Genomic DNA, 15,693 nt, shown 5'->3' on the forward strand with positions numbered 1-15,693 from the left:
CACAAGGTCTGAGGGACAGTGGACCGGCTTCCTGCTGAAAATGTTTGCTGACCCCTGATATGTTGTTGTTGTTTAGTCGTTTAGTCGTGTCCGACTCTTCATGACCCCATGGACCATAGCACGCCAGGCACTCCTGTCTTCCACTGCCTCCCTCATGTTGGTAGCTTCGAGAACACTGTCCAACCATCTCGTCCTCTGTCGTTCCCTCTGTCTCCTTGTGCCTTCCATCTTTCCCAACATCAGGGTCTTTTCCAGGGAGTCTTCTCTTCTCATGAGGTGGCCAAAGTATTGGAGCCTCAGCTTCAGGATCTGTCCTTCCAGGGAGCGCTCAGGGCTGATTTCCTTCAGAATGGATAGGTTTGATCTTCTTGCAGTCCATGACACCCCTGATATAGGGAAACACAAAATACACAAGAAAAATAAGAACAAAAACAGCCCAGCCCTGGTATGACCTGTAGCCCAGTGTGCAGAGTTTCGCGTGTGACTTTACCTATAATTAGCGGTGCTCTTGAGCCACATAGATGAGGCTGCAGAGGAGGAGGTGGTTTGGGGAACTATATGCATGTCTTTTTCCTTGATTGCATCTGCACTCCAAGCACTTGTCCAGGCCTCCTCCTCCCAAGGATGCCAAAGGCTTTGTAGACAGCATTGAACCATGTTGCAATCTACCACTTGCACTCTCCATTGGCCTTGGTGCAGGGGCACCAGGTGGGGGGGGGCTGAAGACCCTTCAGCCCCCTGCCTGATGTGCGGGGAGGAGGGGGCTGAGCGCCCGCGCTGCCCAGGGCGGGCGGGCTCCCAAGGTAGGGGGGCACAATCTCGAGGGGCGCAGGGCGCGGAGAGTGACCTCCTGTGACTCCCACGCCTACCGTGAGCAAAGCGGCACAGCAGCTCCCCCCTTCCCCTGGCGGCTCACGCCTCTTTGCCGCTTTGCTTGTGGTTGTTAGGTTTCTATTTCCTCCCACTGTGCAGTCCATGCAGTCACAAGGCTGTGTTGATGCATTCCAGCAATAACTGTTGGGAATCACGGGAGCGGATGTTGCTGTACCCGTCTTCTGTTTCCGTTTGTTGTTTACTTCTTCTTCGGACTTTTCTGAGAGAGAGGAGACATGCTTTCTTTTGTTCTGCTTAATTCTTAGCAATGAAGTAGCTTAGTGCACAAACCTCAGCCTCACTCCACTGTGTTTTTACTCTGCAAGATTTATGGAACATGTGCCCAATGTCAACAACCAGGCTCAGGTCATGAAGAACTCGGGGAGATGGCTGGAATGAATCCTGTGTTATGCCTGGGGGATCGTTCCTCCACCACGCCAGTACACCGACAGTGGCAGGCGTGGGAGTCGGAGACGCGGGTGGGCAGCACACCGAATGTCACCCCCCCCCCGGATGATACCCAGGGCGGTGCGCCCCCCACACACCCACCTTCCGCCAGTGCGGATTGTGGGGCCCAGATCCATACTCCCCATTCCCCACCCAGCGCACTGGCCCGGGGGCAGGATGCCTCACATGACATGTGGCATAACACATCATGTGATGAGGCCCTGCAATGTGGGGGGCAAGTCAATTCCCTTGTCTTGGTGTATCTTGAGGTGGGCATGCCTGAAATCTCCAGAGATAGAGGCAAGCAGCCAGTCTGCACCGCAATAACAGGCCAGTTGACTTTGCAGAGTTCTTATCTTCCTATCTCCGGAAGGCTCTTGCGAGTGTGGTTGAATCAGATAAGAATGTAAGGAGAGCCTGCCGGATCAGGCCAAAGGGGAAGCACCTGGTCCAGCCTCCTGTTCTCACAGTGGCCAACCAGATGCCCCTCCTGCGGTTTCCAGCAGATGGTATTCAGAAGCATTGTTGCCTCCAGTTATGGAGGCGGAGCAGAGCCATCCTCGCTAGTAAAGGTAAAAGGTAAAGGCAAAGGACCCAGGGACAGTTAAGTCCAGTCAAAGGCGACTGTGGGGTTGTGGTGCACTTTCAGGCCGAGGGAGCCGGCGTTTTTCCGCAGACAGCATTCTGGGTCATGTGGCCAGCAGGACTAAACTGCTTCTGGTGCATGAGAGAAACCAGAGCGAACGGAAATGCCGTTTACCTTCCCGCTGGAGCGGTAGCTACTTATCTACTTGCACTGGTGTGCTTTCGAACTGCTAGGCTGGCAGGAGCTGGGACAGAGCAACAGGAGCTCACCCTGTCACAGGGATTCGAACCGCTGACCATCTGAGCGGCAAGCCCAAGTGGCTCGGTGGTTTAGACCAGTGGTCCTCAACCTTGGGCCTCCAGATGCTTTGAGACTACAGTTCCCATCATCCCTGACCACTGGTCCTGCTAGCTAGGGATCATGGGACTTGTAGGCCAAAAACATCTGGAGGCCCAAGGTTGAGGACCACTGGTTTAGACCACAGCGCCACCCACATCCCTATCCTGGCTAGTAGCCATCAATAATCCTTGGCTCCTCCATGAATTTGTCTCATCCTCTTTTAAAGCTATCTAGCTTAGTGGCCATCAATTCTTCCTGTGGGAGGGAGTTCCGCAGTTCAATTGTGTGCTGCCTTCCTTTTATCCGTCCCGATTCTTCCGACATTCAGCTTCCTTGGATGTCCACGAGTTCTAGTGTTATGAAAGAGGGAAGAGAAAAAAGTCTCTCCCTCCACTTCTCCATGCCAGATAGCTGGGAAGAACGGATACAAATAGCCGGCATTTATGGGTATTAATTTGGTGGCTGTCCAATTCTGGCTCTGTGACTCCCGAACTTCCCCCTGGAGCATCTGGCTGGCCACTGTGAGAACAGGATCCGGATCCTGCATGATGCTCTTAGGGAGGCTGCCTCTTATAATATCTGTTGAGGATTTTTAACCCTCCCTGGTCATCGCCACCAGGTTTTGAGAATTGGTTGGTGATACAAATTTGTGACATAAACAGAATTCTTAACTGAATGTGTTGGAAAAGGAGAGCCATTGCAAGCTTCTGTGTCATCACTGTTTAGGATTCTGCTGCAGTTCTCTAATATACAGATATTAAGGGTAATAGTAGTTGAAAAGTGGGATAACAAAGACAGTTTTATTTTGGCAGGCCTCTGGGAACTGACTGTGGTTTGTTTGTTTTTTAAGGAAATGGCTTTTGATAGTGCTGTGCATTTTAATCTACTGGTTATTTATTTTTAATTCTATCAGCGTCTGACTACTTTTCTTAGCCTTTTTCTTTCGTATGTTTTTCGCTTTTCATATTTTATCTGCATTGTTTTCACTTGCCTGAGCTGCCTTGAGTCATAGTGTGGGGAAAATTGCAGGAGATAAATAAGTATAACAATTATTAGTAATAGCAAAGGTGCAAAAAGGTTTGGTCTGTTTGGTTGGGTCCTTCAGTCTGACATTTGCAGTTTGCTTCGGAGCCTTCAGGTCAGTCGTAGGTGCTTAAAGCAAAATGAAAACAGATCATCTTCATTGGGGGTGACGTCTGGTTGCCACGGCATTTGCCTCTCGTTGCTAAGGGTACGGTGGTTGAGTGGCAGGTTGCTGTTCAGCTTTGCCCAGGGGACTTTGGGAAAGACCACCAAAGCGGCAAATGGAGACAGGAGAGGGGCCCAACTTGGGACATTGACATGGTCTCTGTCCAAGGTGCTAAGTGGGTGGTGCTGAGGGGGGCTTCATCTTCATGAATCAAGGGCCAAATGGAGCCAATAGCTTTGCCACAGAATTTTTCTTTTTTAATTAAAAATTAAAATTTATTTACTGCATTTGCTTCCTACCTGGGTTGTATGGGGTGTTAGGGAATGGGAAGTACCTTCGATACAGGACACATTGTGCTCCTTCTGGGGTAGTTTGTCCACCTTTGGTTCCCACCCTGCACTCGGCTCTCACCCGTGACTCCTACAAGCCGTCAGCAGGTGACAGCGGCCACATCCCAGGAATGGCTTCGACTGGCCGGCTAAACCAGGTGAGGGCACCCAATGGATCTCAAACCCTTGGTGAGTGATGGACTTCCCCTGCATGCAAAGACAGGCTCAGGAAGACTGAGTAGACGAGACCAAGAGTGGGTCCGGCGGTCAAGAAGGCGGTTTCTGCACATGCTTTAGAGGGAAGGGAGAGGCAGGTGGGGCTCATCAGCCTGCGAAGGTGGCCCAACTAGGAGAAGAAAAACTCTGATCCTAAACCTCTGCTGCATTGCAGGATCTGAAGAGGCAGGGAGTTCCAAAGTTCACGCCATGCACCCTGGCGATATTTAAACAAACGTGGCTGGCCCCATCTCTTCTGGTTTGGTACCAAGAAGGGGCTCTGGGCAGGATTGATGTCTTGGGTCGTTTCGTCCTAATTAATGAAGGGGTTTTAGGCCTCCTAGCTGCCAGCTGACCTGTGTGCCTCGCTGCCCCTGGTTTTGCTTTTTCGCTTTGTCTTTGAACACCTTTGGGAGGCAGAGGTGCATACAGCAGCGGAGGCGCCTGACGAAGTTTGCCTTCGCTGCTCTAATTGTTTTCCTTCCTTAATGATCTGGAGGCCCCAGGGGAGAGCCAGGCTCATTAGAACATCTCAGGGCATGCCAACCAGCAGCAGCCACCACAAGAGAGCTGCTTATTCTGGGAAGGAGGTGCAGGATGTCGAGGGGCTGGCCCTTGAGCCTTTGGGGGGCCAGGGAGGGGTTGCAGAAAAGGGACCCCAGTCTCTCTCTCTCTGCAATTATTCCCAGAGAAGACTCACCAACTGAGAATAGCAAGCTGATAGGGGTCCTGGAATAAGTGGCACATTCCAGCTCTTGTATACTGTATAGGTCCCCCCCCCACTTGAATGGCATGGAGGTTTTTCTTTTTCTTAAATAATTTTATTTAATTTTCCATTTAAACATATATAATGGCATCATTATTATCCACTTTACCTCTTTGGCCTATCAACTTCCTTCCCTCCCGCCTCTTGGCTTTCAAAGTTAACCTTTATATCACAGCATTTTATATATTTTTCTAATTCTAATAAAACTCATCACCAAATACCTCAAAATTTAAATAAATGTAGAAAGGTAAGAAAATTTCTCGTTGCAATTCTTCAGCTAACCCTACTAGTGTTGGTTACAGGTAGGTAGCCGTGTTGGTCTGACGTAGTCAAAACAAAAATAAAATAAAAAATAAAATAAAATAAATCCTTCCAGTAGCACCTTAGAGACCAAACTTAGTTGGTCTCTAAGGTCCTACTAGTGTTGTTAATTGCTTACAATGATCTTTCAAATATTGTATAAATTTACTCCAGTCCTTTTGGAATACTTGATTGTGCTGGTTTCAGATTTTCCTGTCAACTTCGCCAGTTCCGCAAAGTCCTTCATCTTCATCTGCCCCTCTTCTTTCATTGGTACTTCTTGTTGTTTCCATTTTGGGGCTAAAGGAATTCTTGCCACAGTTGTTGCATACATGAACAGTCTCTTATCTTTATTTGGGATCTCTTTGCCTACTATACCCAGTAAAAAGGCTTCTGGTGTGTGGTTTTTTTAACAAAAGAGTTTTTAAACATTTTCTTTAACCCATTATATATCATTTCCCAGAAAGCCTTTTAATGGCATGGAGGTTTTTCTCGCTCTCCACTAGGACCCACATACCGGTAGTTAAACTGTGGAACTCCCTCCCTCAGGAGGTGGTGATGGTCAGCAAACTAGATGACTTTAAAAGACGACTGGGCAAATGCTTGGAGAAGGAGAGGGCTGTCAGTGGCTACTGGCCACATTTGGAGGCAGCAATGCTTCTGAATCTCATGTAACCTATAACCTCTGGGTTTAGGGCAGTATATAAATTCAATAAATGAAATACAGTAAATGGGAAAAAAATGAAAGTTTGTGGAAACCACAGGAGGGGAGAGTGTTGCTGTTGCGCCCGAATCCTGCTTGCTGGTTTCTCACAGGCATCTGGTTGGCCACTGCGAGAAGAGGATGCTGGACTAGGTGGGCCATGGGCCTGATCCAGCTGGCTCTTCTGATGTTCTTATGCAACCATCATTATCGCTTGAGGCTCAGGTGGCCTCCTCTGTGACTAAAAGTGCCTTTTACCAGCTTGGGCGGGCTGGTGTCTCAGCTGTGGCCATTCCTGGGTAGGGATTTTCTGTTTTAACTGTTTTGAATCATGATTTTTAAATTGTTGGCACCTGGTCAGGGACCTGCCTGCCTTGCCTTCAGACTACACCAGGTGCATTGATGCTGCTTTAGAAATACACTACTTTAAAAAGCCAATGGAGGTTGTTGTAGTGTTGTTTTTATTACAATTATTGCTAGGTAGGTAGCCGTGTTGGTCTGCCGTAGTCGAAACAAAATTAAAAAATTCCTTCCAGTAGCACCTTAGAGGCAAACTAAGTTTGTCATTGGTATGAGCTTTTGTGTGCATGCACACTGAATCTGAAGAAGTGTTGCATGCACACGAAAGCACATGTAACAAACTTAGTTGGTCTCTAAGGTGCTACTGGAAGGAATTTTTGTATTTTAATGATTGGTTTTTCTATGTTTTTAGTGGTTCTTGTTTTGATGTGTCAGCTGCCTGGAGTCCTGTCAGGGTAAAAGTTTGTGGTCAAGGTAGACCACAAACTTGAAATGAGTCAGCAGTGTGATGCAGCAGCTAAAAAAGCCAATGCAATTCTGGGCTGCATCAATAGGAGTATAGCATCTAGATCAAGGGAAGTAATAGTACCACTGTATTCCGCTCTGGTCAGACCTCACCTGGAGTACTGTGTCCAGTTCTGGGCACCACAGTTCAAGAAGGATACTGACAAGCTTGAACGTGTCCAGAAGAGGGCAACCAAAATGGTCAAAGGCTTGGAAACGATGCCTTATGAGGAACGGCTTAGGGAGCTGGGTATGTTTAGCCTGGAGAAGAGAAGGTTAAGGGGTGATATGATAGCCATGTTCAAATATATAAAAGGATGTCATATAGAGGAGGGAGAAAGGTTGTTCTCTGCTGCTCCAGAGAAGCGGACACGGAGCAATGGATTCAAACTTCAAGAAAGAAGATTCCACCTAAACATTAGGTGGATGGCCCTTGTGGACTGGATGGCCCTTGTGGTCTCTTCCAACTCTATGCATAGCTGCCAAGTTTTCCCTTTTCCCGCGAGGAAGCCTATTTAGCATAAGGGAAAATCCCTTTAAAAAAGGGATAACTTGGCAGCTATGGCTCTATGATTCTATGATTCTATGAAAAGGTGGGGTATAAATATAAGAACATCATCATCATCATCATCACGGGCAACAAAACAGCCGAAATGACCATTCTGTCCCCTGCTGTTGTTTTTCTGTCCCTGCAGGATGAAGGTCCGCTGCCTCCTGCTGGTAGCTCTCTGGCTCTGCGCCCTTGACCTCGGCAGCGCCTCTGGTGAGTGACTCCGTCCCACTTTGGCCTCGGGCAGGAAGCTACAGGTGGAGCTTCCCTGGAAAATGCAAAATAAGCATCTGGTCAGCGTGTCCAACCTGTCGTTCGCAATCTGCCGGTTGATTGTGTGGCGTCAATGGCTGATCCCGGTTGATCACGGGATCCTGATTGATCTACCCCCCCAAAAAAAGAAGCTCAACAGCTTTGCGCCCCCCCTCCCCCCAAGAAAAAGCTCCACAACTTTGACAATGGGTAGATCACAGCCAGTATTTTTATACTGTCAGTAGATCACAGTCTCTTGGGAGCTGAACGTGCCTGGCATCTGAGATAAGATAAGATATCTTTATTGTCATTGTCCCCTTGCGGGAACAACAAAATTACTCGGTTTCTACATCCACTCAGATAAAGCATTCCGCATAATCCAAAATTACAAAACCTAATTAAAAACAGTAAATATAATACAAATAACAAATAAAATAAGATGACTTCAAAGTCCAGGCTTTCCATTTAAGGCCAAAATCGCTCTAGAGAAGAAACTGTTCCTGAGAATCTGGGATCCAAAGAGCTGCTCCTCTGAGCATGGACAGAGGCAAAGGACCCAGGCTGTCCCACAGTGGTGCAAAGAAGCGTTCCCCCACTCCTGTTACCGAAGGCCAGGAGGGCGCTGAGTGTGCAAACGCGAAGCCCAGGATGGAAGCCGAGGGCCTAACTGGGAAATGCAGCCCCCTCAGCTACCTTCCCGCAAGGCGAGTTTGCCCCCTCCTGTTTTGCAAAGCGGGGCGGTGGTTCGGGGCTCCGTCGGGCAAAGGGCAAAGAGCACGTTGAACACGTTGGCATGCAATTAGCCAGAGCCGCTGACAGGCCCATTTGTCACAGTCAGGAAGAGTCGGCTCTGGGGATTCCCAAGCTACCCAGGCCCTGAGTTATTCCAGCTCCCTACGGATGGGTCTCTGGGAGTCCGAGAGAAGTGGACATATCCTCTCTCAACAATACTCTTTGCTCTCCTCATAGCCTGATAATCTTTGGGAGAGTTTTGCTGCCCCTTGGATTAGGGAAGGCGGGTCCTGTCAGTTTTGGGTCTCTCTGTTTCTCAATTTTCTGGTCCTAAATCCATTCATTCTCCACATTTTGCAACAATTTGCAATTGAAAAAACAACAACACATTGGCGTTTTAGTGTGAATTTTTCTTATTTAAACATATATTCGCATGTGGTCTTGACTAATGTATTTGCAAGCAATTTCTGTTATGTTATTTCTATGATTATCTTCTATTCTAATGAAGAAAAAAAAGGATTTTTAAAAAAATTGTTTCATTTCTATGCACACTTTCCCCCAAAATGTGCATTATTAAAATGCTTCTTTGGGGAACTGCATTGCAAAATCCAGGTAAGTGCGAAATTCTAAAGCTGTAGAGTTAGAAGGGACCCCAAGGGTCATCTGGTTCAGTGTCCTGCAATGAAAGATTCAGGTAGGTAGCTGTGTTGGTCTGACACACTCGAAATGAATAAATAAAGGCAAATCTGAAGGCAAATCTAAAAAATTGTAGTATAAACACCGACAACTGGGAAACACTGGCCTGGGAGTGCTCCAGTTGGAGAACAGCCTTTACCAAAAGTGTTGTGGGCTTTGAAGACACTCGAACTCAGGACGCAAGGGAGAAACGTGCTAAGAGGAAGGCACGCTTTGCAAACCCTCACGGTGATCAACTCCCGCCTGGAAACCAATGTCCGCACTGTGGAAGGACGTGTGGATCCAGAATTGGCCTCCACAGTCACTTACGGACTCATTGTTTAGGGAAGTTTTTAATGTTTAGGGAAGTTTTAAGGGCCTTCTCGGTAGTGGCACCCACCCTGTGGAATGCCCTCCCACTAGAGGTCAAAGAGAACAACAATTACCAGACCTTAGAAGGCATCTCAAGGCAGCCCTGTTTAGGGAAGCTTTTAATGTTTGATGGATTTCTGTATTTTGGTGTTTTGTTGGAAGCCGCCCAGAGTGGCTGGGGGAACCCGGCCTGATGGGTGGGGTATAAATAAATTATTATTATTATTATTATTATTATTATTATGTGACATTTTAATGTGTTTTTAATCTTTGTTGGAAGCCGCCCAGAGTGGCTGGGGAAACCCAGCCTGATGGGTGGGGTATAAATAATATATTATTATTATTATTATTATTATTATTATTATTATTATTATTATTAAAACCGTGTTCATAGAAGACAATCTTACTCAGCCACGAGCGATCGCCAAAGAAGAAGAACATAGCTTTTTGTATAGTATCACAACACTTACACAACTCCCACAACCCAATAAAACATACATAAAAGCTAGACTTCCCCCAAATTCCTAGAGCTCACCCTCACAAGAATCCCAGCGCTCTCAATTTAAAAAGAAAGGAGTTTTGCAGATGTGAGGAGGCCGCATCTAGCAGCCTCTTTAATCTCGAGCAGAGAGGCAGGAAAGTGCCCGTTGGCTTGGAGCTGGCCTTGGCCCAGTGCCAAGGAGAAATCCGGCTCAGTTTTCTGTTAACACAGAGCGGGTGTTGAACCATTGTGGCCGCCTGCCCAGGGAGGGAGGAAGGAAGGAAGGAAGGAAATGGGCTCCTCTTCATGACTCAGCAATGTATGAAATCGAGGTGACGCACAGCCCTCAAAGAGATGACTGAGTCTGACAGATCCCACCTTCCCCAGAACTTTTGCACGTCCAAGTTGGCTAACAGTAACCACCACCTTGTGCAGATTTCACACTAATAAGGGCAGTAGAGAGGAGCCCACCTAAGGCATCTCAGCAGTTGAAATGCTTAATTCCCCAATGATGCTTTCACCAAGAACAGATGCTGCTGAAATGAGATGGCCACATTATCTGGATGCAATTCTGAGGCCTGACAGTCCTACCCACCAGAGCAGGAGAATACAAGCTTTCCCCATCTTCCATTTGACAGTCCTGGATATATTTGAAGATGGCTCTCATATCTCCTCTTTTCCAAGCTAAACATACGCAGATCCTTCAACTGTTCCTCATCAGGCTCAGTTTCCAGACCCTTGACCATCTTGGTTGCCCTTCTGCACACCTTCCAGCTTGTAAATATCCTTCTTAAATTGTGGCACCCAGAACTGGATGCAGTATTCCAGGTGTGGTCTGATATGATAGCCATCTTAAAATCCCTGTAGATGGAGCAAGGAGCTCTCTCACAAAGTGATGGAGTCTCCTTCCTTGGAGGTCTTGAAGGAGAGGTTGAATGGCCTTCTCTCATGGATGCTTTAGCTGAGATTGCAGACTAGATGTCCCTTGGGGCTTCTTTCTAACTCCACAAATCTATGATCACCTTTCAGTCTGAAAAAGTTAAGATTGTAACTTGACAGAAACATTTTCACCGAATCATAAAAGATGGAGGGGACCACGAGGGTCACCACAGTTCAAGAAGGATACTGACAAGCTGGAACGTGTCCAGAGGAGGGCAAACAAAATGGTCAAAGGCCTGGAAACAATGCCTTATGAGGAACGGCTTAGGGAGCTGGGTATGTTTAGCCTGGAGAAGAGAAGGTTAAGGGGTGATATGATAGCCATGTTCAAATATATGAAAGGATGTCATATAGAGGAGGGAGAAAGGTTGTTTTCTGCTGCTCCAGAGAAGCGGACATGGAGCAATGGATTCAAGCTACAAGAAAGAAGATTCCACCTAAACATTAGGAAGAACTTCCTGACAGTAAGAGCTGTTCGGCAGTGGAATTTGCTCCCAAGGAGTGTGGTGGAGTCTCCTTCTTTGGAGGTCTTTAAGCTGAGCTATCCCTCTTTGTGCATTTTGTTCTTAGAAATAAATAAAATAAATAAATAAAATCCTGACGCAAAAGTTGCTGTAGGCTGACCATATCTCTATTTTGTGACTTGAGTAGGCAAGGATTGAACTTCCAAGGGCCCATCCCATCTAGATGTGAATGAAAAAAGAAAAGTGTAGGATTATACATGGTGTGGAGAAAGCAGGCAGAAAAATGTGTCGTCGCCCCCCCCCCCCTTATAACTGTAGAATTTGTGGGCATCCACAATGAAACACCCAACAGTTGGGAGGTTCAGGACAGAGTGAAGAACTGCACAGACTTTATTTTCCATAATGGGCATGATTCTGTGCTTCTCTGAATCCTGCTTCAGTTCTCCCATTTGGTAACAAGATTAGACCCTGCGCTACTCTGAACGGGGAGCTCGATGAATGGCATTGTCCCCCAGATCCATGCCTCAGCCAGATAAAACTTATTAACATGTAAATTGAGAATCCCGGGAGGGAGAGACAAGCCAGACGAATGCATAAATATGCTCCCCGAGTGTGACAGACAACATTCGGCCATGGTAAATTAGACATGGAATTAAATATACACGCGTGCCAGTTGCCAGTCAATGTGCTGGACGTTTTGCTGGATCTCGGAACGATTCCTGCCGTTCCACAGGGTCCCAAACCCGCAATCCGACCTTCTGCCGATTTCTGGGAGATGTTTGGACAGAGTCGTTCACTGAAAGGCTCTTGCGTGAATATAGCAATCTGGGGGGTGCTAGATTATTTTGCAGATTGGAAGATCGGTTTAGCAGTGCAAATCTGAGGATGGGGCAGTTATCAGAACGGAAGGGAGAAAGAATTGCGTTCGAAGAGTATTCAGCAAGGCTTCTGCCCAGGAAAGTGTGCAGAATCTTTTTTGGCCTGCGTCTTTTTCGATCATTTTGTTCCCTCCTCCCGACATATGGCCGTTTTATACCCCTCAGCAGGTGGCCGATTCTCCGTACCACTTGGCTTAAATTTGATTTTGTAATGGGTAAGGATTTTCAGCTAACAGTTGAATGCTGTTTGAGCCCTCTGCCTCAGAGCCGTTCCTGCACTTACATAGTCCATAAATTAAATGCATTTTTATAAAATTATTTTGTTTCATACAATTTGCACACTGATGGCTTGCTTAAGGAAAAAACTGTCAAAGCACCTTACAGTAAGCAAAAACAATAAGATCAAGGGGGGAAATTACAACAGTATTTTAAAACATCCTGAAATTAAAATACAAAAACTAAGTAACATTAGTTGGTAGAGCATGAGACTCTTAATCTCAAGGTCATGGGTTCGAGCCCCACGTTGGACAAAAGATTCCTGCGTTGCAGGGGGTTGGACTAGATGACCCTCACAGTCCCTTCCAACTCTAAAATTCTATGATTCTATACCTCAGCTTTCTAAGCATGTAAAGGTGCAAGAAAGAACCTACTCTTGGTCCCCACACCCAGTCATCTTCATGGAATGGTCCTGAATATTGCATAATAAAAAATTACATTTTTATCCCAGCCGTTTGGCAAACAGTGTTCTTTCTCCATTTGCCTTCACAACAACCCTGCAAGGTAGGTTAGGCCAAGTGCCGGTGACTGCAAATTTCTCTCCCTGCCCCCCTAGAGCGCTGCGACGACTGGGGCGTGGACACCATGAAGCACAAGCCGGTCTACAATGGGGAGCCGGCCAAAATCAAGTGTCCTCTCTTCGAAGCCTTCCTGAAGTACAACTACAGTACTGCCCACTCTGCGGGCCTCACTCTGATCTGGTACTGGATTGGGCGAGGCCAGGACATCGAGGAGCCCATCAATTTCCGCCTCCCCGACAACCACATCAGCAAGGAGAAGGACACCCTCTGGTTCCGCCCTGCTCTGCTCAACGACACGGGGAACTACACCTGCATGCTCAGGTAAGGAAGCCGAGGGAGAGGGGGGGTCATGCTTGAACCTGGTGTAGGGTGGGGTTTTAAGGTTGGAAGAATGAAGGTGTTTGGGTCATCCAATCATCTTTCTTGCCTTTTTCCACGATTGTTTAGAAAATTGTTACAGCCGCTTTGTGTTCTGCTTGAGAGGAATTTTTTGTTGTTGTTGTTGTTGTTGTTGTTGTTGTTGTTGTTGTTGTTTAGTCGTTTAGTCGTGTCCAACTCTTCGTGACCCCATGGACCAGAGCACGCCAGGCACTCCTGTCTTCCACTGCCTCCCGCAGTTTGGTCAAACTCATGTTCGTAGCTTCGAGAACACTGTCCAACCATCTCGTCTTCTGTCATCCCCTTCTCCTAGTGCCCTCAATCTTTCCCAACATCAGGGTCTTTCCCAAGGATTCTTCTCTTCTCATGAGGTGGCCAAAGTATTGGAGCCTCAGCTTCACGATCTGTCCTTCCAGGGAGCACTCAGGGCTGATTTCCTTAAGAATGGATAGGTTTGATCTTCTTGCAGTCCATGGGACTCTCAAGAGTCTCCTCCAGCACCATAATTCAAAAGCATCAATTCTTCGGCGATCAGCCTTCTTTATGGTCCAGCTCTCACTTCCATACATCACTACTGGGAAAACCATAGCTTTAACTATACGGACCTTTGTAGGCAAGGTAATGTCTCTGTTTTTTAAGATGCTGTCTAGGTTTGTCATTGCTTTTCTCCCAAGAAGCAGGCGTCTTTTAATTTCGTGACTGCTGTCACCATCTGCAGTGATCAAGGAGCCCAAGAAAGTAAAATCTCTCACTGCCTACATTCCCCCCCCCCCTATTTGTCAGGAGGTGATGGGACTAGGTGGGAGGAATAGTGGCAGATATAAATATGAAGAAGCAAACAAATATTTCTTGGTTTGTTTAGCTTGCATATTACTTTGTATTTCAAGTGTGTTTGTTTTTGCATATTACTTTGTATTTCAAGTTAGTTTGTTTAGCTTTCATATTACTTTGTATTTCAAGGAATCTCTACGCTGTTTACATATCTCAGCAAAGATCTCTCTCTCTCTCTCTCCACTGTATCTGATAAAAGTACAAATTCCATGATCAGTACAGCCGCTGCTGCTGCGAATAATCATAACTATACATTTTTAGCAACTTAATTGCAGCAATAAATCTCTGAAAACAATGCACATAAAATAAGTGAAAGCAAATTGCATGCAAGAGAAAAGTACATTGAGGTAGAATGCCAGGATAAAATATAATTGCAATATAGGTCTAAAAAGAAAATGGCCCAAAGAAAGAAAGCTCTCATGAGTCAAATTGGGAATTCAGGAATTATTCTTTCAGCCACCTTCTCTCCTTGCACCCACCACATCCCACGGGTTGGACTAGATGACCCTTTAGGTACCTTCCAATGCTACAATTTTTTAAAATTCTATCTCATCACTGCATCCTCACTTCAGTAAAACATAAAAATGTTCAACAGCTGACAGTCACATGCAAGAAAGATATTCGGGTGACCGGTGAGTGCTTTTGTATTTTGAGTGTGAACCTTCCCTCTTAACCTTGTGGTCGAAACCTTGAAATCTCTTTTTTCCCTTTCCTTGCAGAAACACCACCTATTGCAGCAAAGTCGCTTTCCCACTAGAGGTCATTGACAAAGACCCCGGTTCCTGCGTCAGCCACGCCATCAGGCCGGAAGAAGTCCTCATGTATTTGGACTACACAAACAAGAACCTCACCTGCCCGGATGTGGAAGGGTTTTATCCAGCCGGGACCAAGCCAAAGGTCTGGTGGTATATGGTAAGCTCTGAAGCCCGGGTGGGGCTGGAGGCTTCGCTTTGCAGAGGGTTTTAATTGTATGCATTTGCAAGTTTATGAGCCTCTGGACAAGTGTATTGGCAAGGCAGCTACAGCGATGGCTCGCTTCTGCAAAAGGGTCTGGGAGAATGTGATGCTAACATCCAATACCAAGATGAAGGTCTATCAGGCCTGCATGTTGAGCATGGAAGTGAGTCATGGGCAGCTCATAGCTTCCAGGAGTGGTGCCTCAGTGCCATCCACATGGGCCGCGTCACGAGGATTTGGGGAATCAAATGGCAGGGCAGAAAACCAAACAAAGATGTGCTCTTCCAAGCCCACATTCCCAGCATGCTCAGCAACGTCCAGGTAAGGTAAAGATAAAGGACCCCTGGATGATTAAGTCCAGTCCAAGGCGACTATGTTGTTGTGGCGCTCATCTCACTTTCAGGCTGAGGGAGCCGGCATTTGTCCACAGACAGCTTTCCGGGTCATGTGGCCAGCTGGACTAAACTGCTTCTGGCGCAACGGGATACCATGACGGAAACCAGAGCGCACGGAAATGCCATTTACCTTCCTGCTGCAGCGGTACCTATTTATCTACTTGCGCTGGTGTGCTTTCAAACTGCTAGGTTGGCAGGAGGTGGGACAGAGCAGCGGGAGCTCACCTCTTTGCGGGGATTCGAACCGCCGACCTTCCGATTGGCAAGCCCAAGAGGCTCAGTGGTTTAGACCACAGCGCCACCCACGTCTCTACACAGCGACGTCTACACTGACTTGGTCACGTCCACAGAATGGAAGATGGCAAGATCCTTCTCTATGGGGAGCTGGCTTCCGGGACTCGAACCCACAACCCTGAGATTAAGAGTCTCATGCTCTATGG

The 15,693-nt window shown here is 47.0% G+C and overlaps 1 protein-coding gene across 3 annotated transcripts in view; it reads left to right on the forward strand.

Annotated features, from left to right (window-relative positions):
• Nucleotides 1–15,693, forward strand: part of IL1RAP (interleukin 1 receptor accessory protein) — an 81,363-nt gene that overhangs the window by 22,017 nt on the left and 43,653 nt on the right. For all 3 annotated transcript variants that reach the window (XM_035133258.2, XM_060274260.1, XM_035133260.2), the window contains 3 exons: nucleotides 7,248–7,315; nucleotides 12,728–13,013; nucleotides 14,621–14,813. In XM_035133258.2, the coding sequence (XP_034989149.2) occupies nucleotides 7,249–7,315; nucleotides 12,728–13,013; nucleotides 14,621–14,813 (546 nt within the window). In that variant the 5' untranslated portion in view covers nucleotide 7,248. The remainder of the gene's footprint in view (nucleotides 1–7,247; nucleotides 7,316–12,727; nucleotides 13,014–14,620; nucleotides 14,814–15,693) is intronic.

Source organism: Zootoca vivipara, chromosome 5 (genome assembly GCF_963506605.1).
Source record: "Zootoca vivipara chromosome 5, rZooViv1.1, whole genome shotgun sequence".
In the NCBI taxonomy this organism is placed as follows: Eukaryota; Metazoa; Chordata; class Lepidosauria; order Squamata; family Lacertidae; genus Zootoca; species Zootoca vivipara.